Here is an 18,567-nt window from a genome sequence, read left to right as displayed (position 1 = left end):
CAAAGACAATGAGCATCTTCTTAAATAATCCTGTGAACAATGTAATTGAGCAATATCATGAAAGGGCTCCCTTGTATGTCTGGGGTTTATCATTGAGAACAGTTCATTTCCCAACAATTTTCTCCAGTTTCCCATCTCTACTTTACACCCAAGATTCTACACATTTTTCTTATTTCTGGGGGTTTATTTAGATGTCTTTTAAGAACTCATAACAATGAAAAGGTAAAATAATTATTTTATAACAAAAACAGGATTATGAAGGATAGCGTACGACACCACTTTATTATTGCCCTAGGAAGCAGCAAACTGATGTTATTGCATTTTGAAGGAGGCTTGAATTAATTTTTTAGTATTGTGTATTTTTGTGAGCCTCCAAATAAAATGTTCTTTCCCTACCGCTACAGGTTTTGTTTTTTTAATATACTCATGCTTTTCTTCCTTCCCAGAGAATTTGAATGTCAAGCCAAATTTGAAAAGAAGAGGAGGAGGATGGGGCAGAGGAGGACTAACAAAGATTCTTTTGCTCCCTGATTAGACTTTACCTGATCAGCTCTCCTCTTGTTACCATTATATAAATGTCCATAACTGGAGCAGGGATGGCAGAGACCACAGAAGATTACTCCTGCCTCTGTCACATGACAGACCCATCTGTCTAGCTCCTTGAACTGTATCGCTCTCTTCTGTCTTCCTCCTTTGTCTTCTAGATCATCCCACCTTGCTCTACTCTCAGAATTTATGGTCATTACCTTGAAGGCTGAGAATTAAAAGAATTTCTTTTGGAAAACAGTCTGTTTAAAAACAAGGTTTATACTCACATATGTTCATGTTTACTTGGTTCTGTAACATTTTCATTCTTTGTGTTAAAGGTCAAAAATCACAAAGCATAGGGCCCACATATCTGATTTTCATAAAACATCTATTTGTTCAGTGCCAAATTTCTCAGGTCAAGGTGAGCCATTTAGAATGTGTCATTCCATATTCCTACACATAAGATAGTAAAGCATAATCAAGTTTGGTTCATAGTTCATTGTTTTCAAACGTGAAATAAAAATAGGACCTGTTTTCTTAAGGAGAGCTTAAATCATACAGAAGTGGTAAGATCTCTAGTTGCACTGACTCTGTGGGGAAATCCCTAGGTCGACCCCTTCTCTAAAAAGAGCTGTGAAATTGTCTTTAGATCAATTCCTAGGATAGAGCTTTGTATTGTGGCATATGTTTAATGCACTGGAAGGTAAAGCAAACTTAAAACAACAAGCATCCTAGGCCCTAAAAGCAGTGGTGAATAAAACAGCCATGATCCCTGTCCTCAGGAGGCTTCCAGTAAGAAGGGCGGGAGAAGCTAAATTGCTAACTGCTACACTTCCTGTCCAAGCCCTAATGGTGCCATTCTACAGATCCCAATCTTCAAACCCAAAAAGAGGGCTAAAAGGGCATCCACTTGAGGGAAGTTCCACATCTTTCTTTGTTCTCCTCTCACTATCATAAAATCCTCACAAAGGCCTAGAATGGAAAGGGCTAACCTCAGTGAACAAAAAATGGGGGAGCAATGAATTGACAGCTTCACAATGTACAAGATTCCTTTTCTATATTAAAAGAGAAATAAAATTTCGAGGTCATGTGGGAGTTTTATAGAACAGCAACCTACCGTGTTCTTTACATTTCTTTTTGTTTCTCCTGGGACTGCCTTTCTACAGTGATGATGATGACACAGCCATCATAATGGTGATACTAATATCTAACATTTATGAGTGTCTTCCAAGTTTCAGATGAGAAAGGTACTATTTTTATCCTCATTTTACAGATGAGGAAACTGAGGCTTACATAGGCTAAAGAATTTTTCCAAGGTCATACAATGCCCTTGTAAATGAAGCAGCCACCACACAAACCCAGGTATTGTGGTTTCAGAGCTTATGCACTCATCTAGTATGACAGAGCTGCCCCCATGTTTTTCTTCTCAGTAATGCAATATTCTTTCCAATCCGGAGAAGAAAACCTATCACAAAGAGATCCTTAATATTAGAAAGCATTTTAGTCTTCATATAATCTCTAGTACACATAACAGACACACAATAAGGAAGGATAAATGAATAAATAAAAGAATAAAAGAAAAACTAAAAACTCAATCACAGTATTTCTGTTATTTAATTTGGTACTTTTATATTAAAACTAAGAGAAAAACAAACAAACAAACAAAACACAAAAAGAAACTAAAATACCACACCTTAAGATTATAATTCCAATTAAAAAAAGTAAAATTATGGTCAAAAAAAAAAAAACTAAGAGAAATCTACATTACATGCATATGTCATTGGAAGTGGAGACCTTCACTTCTTTGCTCCTAATATATAGCTCATCTTAGAAAAATATGATGCTAATTTGCCACAGGAGATTCATGAGTCTCAAGCAGTGGGTTCAGAAATTAAAACTGGTTTGCATGCATCAATCTACACTTCTCCAATCATGTACCCCTTTTAGCAATGGCATAAATTGGCTGACTGGGCACTTTGAAGTTTAGTTCTACGTGGACATAGAACTAAGCAACATCAACTAAATATTATCCATAGGATTTACATTTTGGGCAACACGGCAGATCAAATGTCCCCCCGCATCCCCACAAAATATCCCAACTAGAATACCTAAAAATGCTGTATAAAATTTCAAAAATATTTTTAATGTGCATGGCTTAGCAATAGTAAAGTAAGAGAAATCCATACAGGTAAGAAAAATTTCAGACAAGAAATTGAACACCAAAGCTAACAATGACCTTGCTGGCATCAACTGACCCTTAGTGGCTGAGGGTTTTTTCTCATGTTTTTCATACCATGATACACATTGAAAATGAAATTATTATAATAGCAATTGCTAGAATAAATGGGAGAGTATTTGGGAGCATTTATATGTAACTTCGCAAAAACATTCATTATATTTACTTTATATAAGAAAAATAAATTATAAAGTATTAAATATATTGAATATATATCCAATATTAAATATACTGAATTTGTATAAACCTGCCATTAGAATATTTGTAAATATTTTTAAAGTAACTTGAACTTTCTTTCATGAATATATATATTTTTTCATTTTATGTCATACTTGAGATGGTTGCATGCAATTCCTAATAAAAACTTTTAAAGACAATCTCTTCAAAAGTCTCATTATGGATAAGCCATTTTTTCTGTAAGTTTGTAGCAGCTAAAAATCAATGAGCTCAGTAACCAACTAAGAAGTTAGAAAAAGAACAAAAGAATAAGCCCAAAGAAAATAGAAGAAATGAAATAAAAACAAAACAATGCTATAGAACAGAGGAATGTAATGGAGAAGAACAACAAAGTTGGTTCTTTTAAAAAGACTAATTTAAAAAATTAAAAATAAATAAATAAAAAGACTAATAAATCTGACAAATTTTGGCAAAATTTATGTTAAGAAAATAGGATGCCAACAAACCACTCCAACGATTTTAAGAGTATAGTATGAACATCTTTATGCCAGTAAATTTGACAGGGTAGATGAAATGGACAAATTCTTAGAAAAATATATCTTTAAAAACTGACTGAAGATGAAATGAAAAACCTGAATGACTCTATAACAATTAAAGAAATGTAATCAGTAGTTTAAAATCTTCCTCAAGGAAACACGAGGCCCAGACACTTTTACAAGGTAATTCTATTAAACATTCAAGGAACGGATAATTCCAATGGTTCACAAATTCTTTAAAATGAAAGAAAGAGACTTCTCAAATACTTTTATGAATCTTACATAACTCTGATACTCAAACTAGATAATGACAGTATGACAATGCAAAAAAACAAAAGCCTTACTTACTCATGAAAATACTTTAAAAAATAATAAATAAAATATTAGAAACTGCTGAGTCTCACAATGTATGTGAAAGTTGGCTTTGTTTTAAAAAATGCGATATTTCAAATCAGAAAATCCAGTAGTGTAATTCATCTCATCAATATATACTAGTCAGAAAAGTCATTTGATTACCTCAATAGCTACAGAAAATTCATTCAATAAATTTCAATATATATTCACAATCTAAAAACTTCTTATCAATGTAGGAATACAAGAGAACTTCCTTAACCTAATAAATAGTATTTGTAAAAAAAATCTACAGCATATGTCATGCTAAATAGTGAAATATTAAAAACATTTCCTTTTAAAACAGAAAAAGACAAAAATTAAACAACATGTTACTTGGGAATATGTACGTTAGTGATACAACTATAAGGAATGTAGGGTAATAACACAAAACTCAGAGAAGTGGCTACCTCTCGGTGGTTATAATCAGGAAAGTGGATAGCAGATACACAAATGGTCATTATTGTTTTTAAACTCTATACACAAACACACACAGGCACATACACATAATATAAAACATATTATTCATAACATGTTTGCAGATGAACTGAAACAATGATTCATTCTGCAAATGTTAAACAAATCCAGAATGATGGCTAGTCTAAATAACATTGTAACTACAATAGAAATTTAAATCACCCTATCTTCCAGTGTACAAGTTCATGCTTGCCTTCATATACTTCATATTTCTACACTAAACTTAGGTCATAGTTTAACACATTTGGGAATAAATTCCAAATGAACTGCTCACATCCCAATGAGACTCAGAGAGAAAAAATTATATATGAGACATTCTATTTCCTGAGTAAATCTATCACAATTAAAACTTTATTGTAAAGGGACCACCTCCCACATCATTAGGCTGGTTTTTTAGAAACCTTTTGTAAAAAAATCAATTCTTTAACAGTACACAAAGGAAAGGAACAGCCTTCATCAAATGAACTCACATTGATTGCAGAATTCTTCCCCTTTGTTCTATGCACATTAAATTCAGCCCCCAAATTCTAAGAGGCCCCACAGCAATGCTTACTGTGCTCTATTGAACCACAATATCCAGACAGTTCCAGATTTTCTGCTTGGTCTGTTCAGGCACAGACACTTTAGAGGGCACTGGGGACAGAGGGGAACATCGGCGCTAATGAGGGGGAAATCTGAGGAGGATTGAAAAGAATGCTTTCTGAGCACGAGATGGAAAAAAAAGGCTTGATATTGAGCAGGGAAGTGTGCTTTTTGAAAGTTTTCCCCTAAAGAACTTTCTGTACTTCTGGTTCCCAAAGAGACAGAATAGAAACCAGACTGAGTTCAGGTTCCATTTTTTTTTGAAGAAAAAAGAAAAAAAAGAAAAGAACGGAATTTGTGTGTTCTTTGAGTGGCTTCCAGTGGAGAAAGGTATGTGTGAATATAGCAGGCACTCATTCATTCTCTTTTTTGTTATTGTTGTGTTTAAGGAAATGGAGACTGGAATATGTAGGTAGGCACTAGCAACAAAATTAGGTGCCCAGTTTTTTATTCTGATCATGTGAAGCATTACTTGCTTATGGCTGGGGTCCATGTTCTAAGTTATTGTAAACATTATTTTTAAATTCTGCAAAGTCCCTAAAGTTTCCCAAGAAATGGTATTTCCAATTCTACTTTTTTTTTTTTTTTTTTAATTTCAAAACAGGCTCAGTCTGCTGCAGATGTAACCAAGCAGAATCCTATGGAATCTTCCCAGGACAGACCCCTCCCCCATATCCTCTGCTGGTAGCTCCTCCCTGAAGTACCTAGATAATAATGTCTGATGCACATTTCCTGAGTTGTTTTACAGATGCTAAAACCACTGCCAAATGGAAGAAATTAACTACTTGATGATCATGAGCACTTAGCCCCCAGCCCTACTGGCGCCTAAGGATTGATAAAGTTAACCTGTGACACTGCCCTGTCCTCACCACCAGCCAATCAGAGAATTGTGCATGAGCTGATCACATGCACACCCCTCCTTCACCTTGCCTTTAAAAATACTTTGCTGAAACCCATCAGGGAGTTCAGGTGTTTTGAGCAATAGCTGTCCTGAACCCCTTGCTTGGCGCCCTACAGTTAGCACTGCACTTTCCTTCACCACAACCTGGTGTCAGCAGATTGGCTTTATTTCGAGTGGGTGAGTTGGACCCAAGTTTGGTTCAGTAACACAGAGACGCAACCTGCAACCATAATGCATAGTTCATGACCACCAAGATCAAACAGCTATTTAGAATCCTGCAGTTCTGTATGCCTCAACTTCTTTTGAATTCTACAGTAACCTACTATTAGCAAGTCTCCAGTGACCTGCTAATTCTCCAGGGATGTCCAAGTTATTCCAAACTGTCCATCTCCAAGCTGAGAAACCATAACCAAAATGTTCAGAGGGGAGAAAGACCATCCCAATGAGTCCTCTAAAAAGAGTAGGTCAGTGGAAACTCACGACAGCTTCTTAACAAGTCAGATAAATTATAGAGGGTAATTTCCAAGAATTTATATCAAGGCAAGGGACTGCAAAAAAGTCCAGGAGGAGCTGGCTTTTTCCTCATAGGTAAATGAGTGTTCCCGTCTACTGCTTGGATTGTCGATGAATGCCTTTTCTTTTTCAGCCTTCATATTTTATCCTCCACCCTCCATGCTCTAAAATGCTATCTTATACATAGTGTCAGGGGGAAAATGACTCTGGACCTGACCCTATAAAAAGGAAAGTTCTGAGAAGATGACAGGGCTGGAGCTCCCTCTAGAGCCCACCTTGCAGTGCATGGAGGGGTCTTCAGTAAACTGAACCAGAGCTGGACAGATCCTGGCCCATTTCCCCATCCCAGCTCATCTCGCTGGAGAGCCCTTTCCAGCAGACTGAGAGGTCTGCAAGAGCAGAGCTATTCACCATGCCCTGCAGGATGCAGTTGGGAGGCTGTCCAGCAGTGCTCACCGGCATCTCTAGAAGCAAATGGTCTGATCAGGAATGCTTATTTAATAAGTTCTCTCAACCTCAGCTCTTGATATTCACCACAAAAGGGATCTTGATACTATGTAGAACAGAGAATGTTCATTTGTTCATTATTTAATCCAGCAGTTTGGGTCATAGTCATAGATGTAGTCATAACAAATGGATACTCTCATTTTACAATAAGCTGATGACTTTAAACCTGAAAGGAGACTATTAATAAGAAACAATGTTGAGCTTTTTTAAAACCATCTTTAGAAAAGCTAAAGAAATACAAGGAATTAACATGCTAATGAAAAATAGAGCAACGCAATCTTCATTTGAGCATAAATCTGAGAATCTTAAATCACTATTTTCTTTACTTAGGAGGAAAAATAAAGATTCACAGATATCATATTGAGAAACCTAATTTTCAATATATTACAGTTACCTGTAAAATAACAGAATAAAATGCTTCTTCTGATTTGTTCCTGTTACATGATGTTATCAGAGATAGAGAATATTCCATTTTTCTTTTGTGAAGAGGGTAATACCTGATAATATTTCTCTGTCAGTGGCGGGGAACTTAACAAGAATGCCTATGTGCTTAGGTCTTGACATAATCAGAAAATTGTCTGGTCCACATTGCCTTCAAAACATGGCTTCTTTTTTCAGGTTACTTCAGTTGAACTTATTAAATAGTTCAACATTATCTCTGAAATATATTCTTGTTACTTTTGAGTCACTGCTGTAGACAAATAAAATGGAAGAGCTAGACCCTGTCAACACAAAATTAAACTCTTAACTGAATATGGTGTTTTCTTGGTAATGTACAAAATTTATTCTAGGAATCACAATGTCATTTATATAACACTGCGGTTTCTAAAAGGCTTTCACAGCCATTATCTTTCTTGATCCTCAGAATGAGGTAGGTCTGGCATATACAGGTTGGGAAATGAAATTATCCTTCTTTAAGTTGTGTATTGTGAGTCAAATTTTTCTGTCTACTAAATTTTCTGAATACTAACCACTTCTCCAGCCCTGCTCTCTTCCGTAGTAGTAATAACAACAACAATGGCAATCATAGCTAACGTTTATTGAGTGCTTATTGTGTGCCAGGTCCAGTTTTAAGTGTTTTACATGCATTAATTCAATAATCCTAAGAACATAGGTGTTTTTATTTATTAATTTTTAATTAATTTATTTTTGGCTGCGTTGGGTCTTCGTTGCTGCATGCTGGCTTTCTCTAGTCGCGGCGAGCGGGGGCTACTCTTCGTTGCAGCGTGTGGGCTTCTCATTGCAGTGGCTTCTCTTGTGGCAGAGCACAGGCTCTAAGTGTGTGGACTTCAGTAGTTGTGGCACGTGGGCTCAGTAGTTGTGGCTCTTGGGCTCTAGAGCACAGGCTCAGTAGTAGTGGGACACGGGCTTAGTTGCTCCGCGGCATGTGGGATCTTCTCGGACCCGGAATCGAACCTGGGTCCCCTGCATCGGCAGGCGGATTCTTAACCACAGTGCACCACCAGGGAAGTCCCAGGTGTTTTTATTTAAAGTCTCATTATACTGAGGAAATCTAACTCTAGATATCTACCTATAATCGTTCCCTACTTGCTCCCTCCTTTAATTTCACCCAGTCTTTGATGGTTTTCCTAATACTTACTTTATTGGTAAAGGCACAGCAACACTTGGTTAGCAGATGATGTGTTTTTAATGTCCATAACCTACAGCCTCTTTTTATGTATCCAAAATACAATTATGTAAAGTTTAGAAAAATGACATCAAGAAAATGGAAAAGTCAAGAGTAGTTAGACGACTTGGGCAAAATCATTCAGCCAATAAGCAGCCAAGTCAAGATGTAAATCTACACCCAGTTCCCTAATGCCTCCAAAAGCTGCCCAAGTCTATTTTTACCCTTTCTGGAACTGTGTCTGTGACCTGGTAACCCTGTCTACCATCACCACCTTCACCATTACCATCAATAAGCAAACCTATTAAGAATGTTTCTACATTTGACGCATGGCAGAAATGGATGACACAGAGCCAGTAATGCGGACATTCCTACAGGAATTCACACTCTAAGAATAACAGCAAGGGGATCTGAGATATAACCAAGGGGACAATGTGGGTAAAGAACCACTCAGGCTCTAGATTATGAAAATGAGAAGGATAGGACGAGTACCTCATCACACCTAAGTACGCTTGAAGAGGGAAGCCTGATAAACATGTAGATATTTTCCCTGTAAATACCAGATCCTTCCTTTCATGTTGATAGAAAATGTTGCAAATGCACATTTAAGTTAGGAGGAAAAAGCAAGTGATAGAAAACGCACTGCACCGGGAATCAGATGTGTTAGTTTCAACTCTATCAAGGTGTAATTTTGGCAAGACAATTTCTCTCAGCCTCAGACGCAAAATACTCTGTCAGACAAGGGGAGAGTCTGATTTTGGTTCAAATAATTTACTGGCTCTGTGACCTTGAACAATTTTTTAAGCCTCAATTTCTTCATATGCAAATGTATATAATAATTCTAACCTTGTAGGTTTGTTGTGAAGGTTAAATATACATACTAAATATACTAAGGTTTTTGCAAATGGTAGTTGCTTAATAGTATTTACCATTATTATTTCTTTATCGAGGAAACAAGGAGACTGCTAAATAATTTTTAATATCCCTCCAACTTCTAAAAGCCTGTGAGTCTATATTCACTTGGCACTGGGTTAATCATACTTATGTAAATGTTTGCTTAGACAGATTGTTGCTTTATGACCATGTCATTTTTATCACATAAATGGCCAATCAAATCACATCTAGAAAAAATAATTCTTATTTTCGTTCAACCCACAGTCTAATTGGGGTACATTAGCATTAAGTCATTAATGGAAGTGAGATAAGAAAAATGTCTCAAATTGTTTAGATTAAGTATAAGTGAAAACCTAATCTACCCTTTAATGCAAAATTACCTATGAATTGGTGCAAACTTTCACAGTTTTCCAAACAAGAGGTAATTATTTTTCTAAATTCATACTACATCATCTTTTCTCTAGAATAGTATCTTTCACACATTTTGAAAATAGCCCATAGTAAGCAATACATTGCAATCTAGTCCACATACACATATGTAAATATTTTAGGAAATAAAGTTCTCACAAAACCCTTATTATCTGCATTGCATTCACATTTTCTATTCTTTTTTAATCCAAGCTTTAACGCTGATCATTTTCTACTAAACTGATAACATGACCTATCAAAGGGTCACCAACTATGGTTTGTAAAACACTATAGCACGGCAATTCTTTCTCTATGAACGTTTTTTAAAAATGCCAACTAGTCAGTACTAAATCTTGTCCAGTCAACTGGTTAAAACATTGACATTCAGTTAAATAATATGTAGCATTACACAGATCACAATATTGCTGGTTATTAATCATCTGAAATTTAGATAAATTCAATTAATCTAGCTTATAACTATATATGTTCTTAAAATGCTCTACAAAAATATTTACCCTAAATGCTCACTGTAAGTTCCCTTTCCCCACTAAAGGCATTATAGAAATCAATTTAGCTTCTCAATCTGGAACTAGAATTTCAAAGGGAAACTGGAGGAATGCTATTTATCAAATTTACAATGACCTTTTCTTTCTTAGGTTGACTTATTTAATCCTCTATGTTTGCATCTGCCATACAAGAACCTCTATCATCTCTCTCTTCGTATAGCTTGATTTTAGAATCTACTGCAACTTCCTACAGGGGGTGGGGGGTGGAGCCATAATTTTTCTTTCTTGATAATTGGGATTTGCACACAGCTTTGCACTGTAATGCATATTCCAGCTCTCTGCTTATCCTGTGTCAATACATTTTTAAGCCATTGATGATATGAAATTCAACAGGCTTTTGATGTTATCAAATTTCACAGGCTTTTCAACCTTGAATTTCTTCATGTCTTCTCTATCCTATACTTCATTTATTTTTGCTGTCACTCTTCTATGTCCCTGTCATTCTTCACATCTGGATCTATTTGTCTGTGTTTCAAATACTGAGCCTCCTGTCAGTGATGATACACATTTACCACCCTGATTTTTACAACCTCACTCTTGATCTTCATTGAATCCAAAAAAAGGCCATACAGAGCACCCCACCGCAGGAGTTTCCAGACACTTAAGTAAACGGGCCTATGATGCATTCTGTACTAAAGCCAAAGTTGAGTTCCCTTCAAGGTCCTGTTTGCCATCATTTTCTAGTGTGAAACTTTTCTGATTAGTTAAGTTCTGCATGTCTGCCTTTGAGTTAAGGCCTCTTTTCTGATCCACAACTATTTATTACTCATTTCACTACCTTTCACTACTCTTCCACTAGCCCTTTCATTGATAAGTCATAATCTCAAAATTTCATGCAATTAGACTAACTTCACACAGCCTATCATTTAGGATCTTTTCTCCTGTTAAGGACACACAGACAGTCCCTACACTACTGCAGAACTGGTTTCATTAGGAATAATATCAGAATCCAGGCACAAGAGACTCATTCTGGCAATTCCATGCCAGCAACTCCATTTCAAAAAAGTTTGCTTTCTTTTTTCGTTCTGCTCAATAATAATTAGATATGGTTCATGTCTATATTGATCAAAAAATTATTTAGCTTCCTCTTGCAAGCTACTTATTCTTCTGTTTTATTTTAGCAGAAGCAATGAGAAAAGTGCTCAAGATTACAGTTAGGACAATTTAACTATGGATGGTGCCGTGACCTTGTGCAGTACAAGCATCACAGAATCGTAATCATAATCTGAGAGCTGCATGATATTAGTTATGTAAACATTTAGGATGCTGGGGGAGGTTGGTGCTGTTTCTTTCTTTCCTCGAAATGCCCTAATGACTTTTCATAACAGCTTTAACGTTTAAATCATCAAATAACTTATGTACTATTTGCTATGTGAACCAGCCTCTTAGCTTTCTGTCATTATTAATATCTTCTTGTTATTATTAAGAATAAAGGTCAGCTCCTTGGTCTTTCCTCATATCAAATAAAAACTCCAGTTGACTCATTATAAGGAAAAATCACATTAATTAACGTTGGTGCTGACCCCCAAAGTTCAAACATATTATGGAAATTGCACTTTAAAACTCTCCCAGTTATCATGCTATGAAGCCCCCAAATTAGAATTCTCCTGGAATGTTCTTTGCTTCATGCCAGTGCGATCTGAAGTTCTCTCTACTCCTCTCCCCACAGATTATCTCCTCACACCACACGCAGAAGGGCACTGAGCCACATGCTGCAACTATAGCTGTATGCTCTGCTGGGTTTGGGGTTTTTTGTTTTCGGGTTTTTTTTTTTTTCATTTAAAATTTTACTCACTTTTAAGATTTCTAAGGTATGTACATAAAATGTAACATACTGGCCTGGCCACCTGGATTCTCTTTATTGTATGACATCATCATACCAAACAGAAGCACCAATCACTAAATAATCATTTTCATGTTAAGCAACTGATACCATATTCTGGTTATGTATGTATGTGTATATATATATTACTTTTAAATGCATATAAGTACCTTTTTAACATTTTTACAATGGAAAAAAGCTGTTAAATGTGGAGGCTCACACCAAGAAAAGAAACCACCTAATAATATACCTATGGGTTATATGGGATCTGTTATTTTTCACAAATGTTCACTTAAAATCTCACTGTTATAAAAATAATTTGATATTCACATTAATATGTTTTCCAACAAGTCTTCATTGTCATAGTCCTTGTCATACTACATAAAAGCAAAAAAAAACAGTTTCTAAATTCTCATTTCAAATCATTTTCTTGTAAGTTTGGCTTGGTAAATCGAAAATTCTTACAAGTGAAATGTGTTGTAAGAAAATGAAAACTGCCTTCCCTTGGGGTACACATTCTTCTCTGCAATCTGGGGGAGTATTTGAAATACTCTGGCAGAGGAAAAACCCCTCTTCAGGGCTATTCCATAACTCTGAACTTAGGATGGATTAGCAGCTCCAAGAGGCAAGACCTCACTTTCTCACATGCTCAGCACCACCCAAATAAAGAACTGGTGATGATGGTCCTGAACTTGAGTAAATCCCGACCTTGTCCTCTCTTCAGAGTTCCCCATCAGAGCTCTGCACATGCTGGGCCACCCGTCTGAGCCAGCCTGCATGTCCAAGAAGAGCACATCTTCTCTGACGCCCAGAAAGAAGAAAGGAAAGCCTGGAAGACATATCCTCTTCTCCTGTCCAGATTGCTCCTACAGGCGTGCAATGAAACCCAACCTGGAACACGAGTCCCCTCTCTTATGAAAGAAAGCCTGACCTTTTGATCCTTACATAAAACCTCCACTTTGAATAACATGATTTTTTTTTCATGAGAAACTAAACGGTAAGGGAAATTTTGCTGAATCCTAAGATATAATTAATTATATCCTTGCATTGTAATAAAGCTCATTACCTATGCATCAGAAAAACCCTCCATTTGGGAATAAGCTCATCATGAATTAGGCTGTCAAGTCACAACCACTGCCATCAAAGAATTTTGGAAGAATTCCTTTAGTGCAATTTCTGTTGATGCCACAAACCAGTGAGAAAGATGAGCATCATGGCTTTCAAAGTATATGGTATTCACTTCTCAACATGGCATGTGGGACATTTTTAATCACTTCCTTCTCTTTTCATTCTTCATGCCATTAATCATTTATTTTTTTATTCATTAACTCAATAAAAATGAATACCTATTATGTGTCAGACATATACATACTACTGTGTGCCAAGATACAGTAGTAATAATAACATAAGAACAGTAATCCTACCTAACACAACTATACTGCTTGCCTACTATGTGCTAGACACTGTTCTCCTGTATACCTTGGCTTATTTAATCCTTGCACCAATCTCCTGAGCTAAGTACAATTATATGCTCACTCTGCAGATGAGCAACTGAAGTACAGAGAAATTAATTCCCTAGGTCATACAGTCAATGAGTACCAGAGCCAGGGTTCAAACCCACATCTTTTTACTCCAGTGTCCATGATCTTGACCTCTATGCTATATGAAAAACAGACATGAATTTAAAGAACTTTCAGTATACTGGAAAAGACAGACATTAAACAAACAAACACATTTGTAATCTCAAATGCTGATAAGATATATAAGAAAAGAGCAAGGTGCCCTGAGAGAATGGTATAACATTGCCAAGGCTCTTGCTGCAGGCTAAGAAATGCAGTAATTACCTCAGGTGATTCTCATCTCAACTAAATGACAAAGGTATAAAATTTAAGAAAGCAAGCTGTTTAAAAAGAGCTGGGGAAAACTAAGACTGGGAGGCCGGGGAAGGTAACTAAGCAATTCAGCCCTTAACTCTTGCCACAGAGCCTCGCCATCTTGGTGGCCCTTCCTGTTGGTACGCTCAGAATGGCCAGAGATAGCGATCTGGTGAATGCAACCCCCTCCTCCTATCTTATCCCTACCAAACATGGAAATCTAACTGGATCCGGTTCCCCTTATTCACAGATGAAACCAAATACCTCCTCATCTGCAGTTTTCCAACAAAAAGTCTGTGCTGGATGTCTAAAACCCTTAAATTCTGCCTTAATGCTTTAGCTTATTAAAAAAATAAAAGATTTCATTGGCTTATAATGGCTAAAACTTGCGTTTCTGAAAACAATTTAAGACATGGCTGATACTCAATAAAACAAACAAAACCCTACCTTTATGAAACTTGGCTATTAATAGACTTGGAAACAGATTGAAATACTGATTTGAAAACAAATACATGAAAGCAGAGACTCAAGCTCCCAGAAACACACAATCCCCATGCCATCCTGAATTTAAAAAAAAAAAAAGATCTGTACTTTATTGCCCTGCTTGACAAGTACAGATCTACATCTTTCTTATTAGTAGAGAAATCATACAGAAAGAAGAAACATCTCTCTTTTCTTCTCAAGAAGCTGTCTCTCTGTGAATTGGGGAAATTTTGCATCTCTAATTGTTATTATTTATTTTACATATTATTTTTCTGTCTTCAGTCTTTATGATTGGCATGGTCCCTAAGTATAAGATTACATCTGGAGGAAGTGTGACATATTAGCTCCTAATTCTGTAGTTTCACTCCACTGAGGTTAATGATGATTCAGAGAAGAGAGTGGGAAGGAGAGGGCAGGTGTTCATAATAGCACCATTAATTATGTGCCTTTTGCACATTTAGGTAGAAAGCAACATCATTTTCAGGTCCAATAAATAAAGTACTTTTTCTAGTTCATTGTTCAGAATCATAAAAAGAATAATTCTTGATGTTGTTTTGCCACAAGAAAGTCTCCTGCTTCATCATCTTAGTGTATCATTTCATATGGAATATTCTCCCTGGCTCTGATATATGAGGTTAGTATAGTAAAATGCTTAGATAACTAAATACACAACCTAATCATCTGACTTCCAATGAAGGTTAAACAGTCTTAAGCAAACGGCAGGTTAGGTCTCATCTTAATAGTTAGAAAATTACACTTGAGAGGCCTAGGTACACTTAAATTATAAGAAGCCTTCTTAACATTAAAAAGAAATAGCCTAAAGTTTAGAAACTAAACTTTGACAGTAAATTACAATACATTATGTTAAATTTACTGTTAGTGTCATGAGACTTTTAAAACCTGAAAAGCACGTTAAACGAGACTTTCTTCAGATATACCTTCTTTATCCCATCCTTTAAAAAAATCTGTGAATAAAACTGACTTTAACTCTTAATATAATTGACTGATTCATAATCAATTCTTTTTTAATTAATATACTTCAGTAATAAATAAGATTATGTCCTTCTGTGGTTTACCTAGAAATAAAATACCAAATAAATTGAAAAATAAAGATTTTTAAAGTATGCCAGAAACTTAGGGATCTGGACTTCTCCGAAAATGAAGTAAATGTCCTTATATCTTCATCAGTACAAAGGTTATCATTACATTTTACATTGATATATGGGAAACAGGACAGTATATTGATGTCAAACTTCTGAAAACATGACATCATATTTCACTACTGCAGAATAAATGATTTTGCAGAACAAATAAAAGAAAAAAACATTGTAATAGTTGCAGTTTGTATTAACTTCAAAATGGTAATTCTTTACCAAAGATAGTTTTCTTTCCTTTTTAAAACAACAACAACTTTGGTTTAGAGCACAAAATCTCATAAAAATAAAATATCTTGTAACATGGTGAGAAATCACCTGCAAATTACTTTCAGACCTTTGAAAAAGAATCTAATTTGAATCACCCGTCTAAATAGGTCATTTAACTTAGAAAAATTAAAATTAGCTGTGCAGGGTCAATTTTTTTTTATAAAGCATCTGCATCCTCAACGTCCTGCTATCTTCAAAGTCAAACCAGAACTAAGTGCCAAGAACAACAATAATATATGAATTTATTCCAAATCTCAAAGTCAGTCTGCTCTTGAAATGGCCATAAAAGACAACATTATATATAAAAACATGGGGGGGGGGTGATTCAAGAAGCTAGGGGTGGAAGGACAGAAGGAAAAGCAGAAAACTCATATTTCAGAAGAATAATGGTATTTTTTTGGGGGGGTGTTCTTTACTGGTGTACATTTCTTGCCTCTCATGTGCATATGTTCACCGCATATGGCAAATCAAAACCAGCTGAGGCATACTTAATACAAAGCAAATACTTCCAAACAAGATTATTCTCCCACAAGCTTCTCCTATAGTAAACTAACAGTATAAGAACATGAACTTAATGCTCTTGTCCGGCACCCTTCAGGACTTAATCGTCCTGTAACATTCTGGTAAACTCAGGGATCAAAGCCCTACTCCCCAGAAAATCTTCCCAGGCATAGATAGGAAAAACTACAAAATCTTGAAGGTAACACCTTTAAGAAAGAGAACAATAAAATAAAACAAAATACAAACGAGAACGTGGCTGCCTGAGACATCCTATGTCCCTTCACAACCAGACCATCCATAAAATCAAAACAAAAACAGGAGGGTGTCAAGTGTCAGAGGATGGAGTCTGCCTTTAGAAGGCAGGGCACCCATGGTGGCTAAGGAACCACAGGAGGTAGGGAAAGGAGTCAGTTTTGTTTCAGGATTCTCCAAAGCCACCAGGAAATGCACCCCCATCCTTTCTGGGTTAAAAGTAACTTTGACGCTCAGAAAAAGTACTCTCATATTCTCCAGCTAGCAACCACCTATCATCCACAGGCAAAGAGTGATCAGAGACACCAATGAAACAAGCTTTCCTCTCTGCCCATCTTCCTAAAGCCACTTCCCTAAAACTGAGATCTTGAGAAATCTTGATTCCCTCAAGATTTCACTGTTTAACGATGAAATGGAAGTACCTTTGCTCTGACAAGGAAGCAAACTGAAGATGTGACATTGGGGAATTGCTAAGGAACATTCTTAGCTACATTTTTCTTAAAAGGGTAAAACCCAAAACGGAATTCGGATTTCTTCACCTCCAGATGGATGATAAAAATTTTATAACTTCCCGGGACAAGCAACTTCACTCCAGCTCTCAACCACCCTCAAGAAGCGGTGACTGAAACCGTCCCAGAGAGCCACAGAGCAGGCTGACCCTCCTTGCACTACAATCACTTCAAATCCGCTTTTCGCCTCGCTGCCAGCTCCTGCTTAGTCCCTCAGCTCGCGCCCTGAGCCCCCGCTTCTTCTCCCCATCTCTAGTTCGTAGGGGACTCGGCCCAGGAAGCGCCCTGCCTCCATCGCGTCCCTCTGGGTGGCGTGCCCCACACTTTGGAGGTTCTCGAAAGCCCCGGGACGAGGCGCTGGTGTCGAGGCTGGGGAACCCCGGGGATTCCGGCCTCCAAGGGCTCCCGCCTGAGCGGATTCAAGTTGCACGGCGCCCCCTGTCCCTCCCACTCCCGCCCCTCCCCGCCTCGAGCGCCCCGGGTCCCCCCGCCTCCACGGAGGCGAGAGCGCACTCACCGGAGGTGAGCTGCATCCAGGCACAGATCTTGTACACCGTAGCCGTGTTGCAGAAGAAGAAGAGGGTAAAGCAAATGATGCAGGCGATGATGAGCATCATGGAGAGGCCGATGAAGAAGGAGGCGGCTTTGAAGGCTCCCGAGGGCAGCGTGGAGAAGTCCGTGAAGCTGCCCCTGCAGGTCAGCTCCCGAGAGAAGCCGTTGCCGATGCAGTAGTGGAAGAGCCCGAAATAGCCCGCTTGCGGGGTGTCCACGCCGTCGCCGATCCAGTAGGGCTGGATGAAGCACACCACGTTGACGATGGCAAAGCAGATGGTGAAGATGGCCCACAGCACGCCGATGGCCCGCGAGTTCCGCACATAGTTGGTGTGGTACAGCTTGGCAGCCTCCTGAGCCGGGAGCATCGCGGCGGCGGCAGCGGCGGCGGCTCCGGGCATTCTCCCCCTCCTCCTCCTCCTCCTCCTCCTCCTCCTCCTCGTCCTCCTCCTCCTCCTCCTCCTGCGCCTCCCCCCGCCTCTCCGCGCTCAGGAGACACACTCACCGAGCCGCGCGCGCTGCAACTCCCCTGCCTCCGCCTCAGCCCAGCAGCGCCAGTTTCAGAGTCTGCATCCTCGCTCCCGGAAGGAGGGCGGGCGAGCGCCGAGCACCCCTCCGGCTCGCCTGGCACAGCCTCCCGGCCCCCCTCCCTCCCTCCCTCCTGGCCCGGGCTGCAGCCCTCCTCACCGCCCTCCGCCCCTCTTCCCGCCGCCGCCGCCGCTGCTGCTGCTGCAGCTGAAGGCGGCAAATCCCGCGCTGGGCGTCGTGGCGCGCGAGCTCGGGCGCCCCCCCCGGGTTCCCGCCTTCC

General features: G+C 38.3%; 1 protein-coding gene across 5 annotated transcripts in view; it reads right to left on the bottom strand.

Moving 5' to 3' along the window:
• The window catches only part of LHFPL3 (LHFPL tetraspan subfamily member 3), a 545,073-nt gene extending 526,773 nt beyond the window's left edge, over window positions 1-18,300 (bottom strand). For 3 of the 5 annotated variants that reach the window (XM_067042802.1, XM_067042801.1, XM_067042799.1), the window contains exon 1: window positions 17,725-18,162. In XM_067042802.1, the coding sequence (XP_066898903.1) occupies window positions 17,725-18,160 (436 nt within the window). In that variant the 5' untranslated portion in view covers window positions 18,161-18,162. Of the gene's footprint in view, window positions 1-17,724 lie in introns of all 5 variants that reach the window. The other 2 variants (XM_059074562.2, XM_067042800.1) reach the window with 2 other exon arrangements.
• Between the last annotated feature and the right edge of the window lie 267 nt (window positions 18,301-18,567).

This window comes from Kogia breviceps, chromosome 9 (genome assembly GCF_026419965.1).
Source record: "Kogia breviceps isolate mKogBre1 chromosome 9, mKogBre1 haplotype 1, whole genome shotgun sequence".
Classification (NCBI taxonomy): Eukaryota; Metazoa; Chordata; class Mammalia; order Artiodactyla; family Physeteridae; genus Kogia; species Kogia breviceps.
This window is presented reverse-complemented; position numbering and strand designations above follow the sequence as displayed.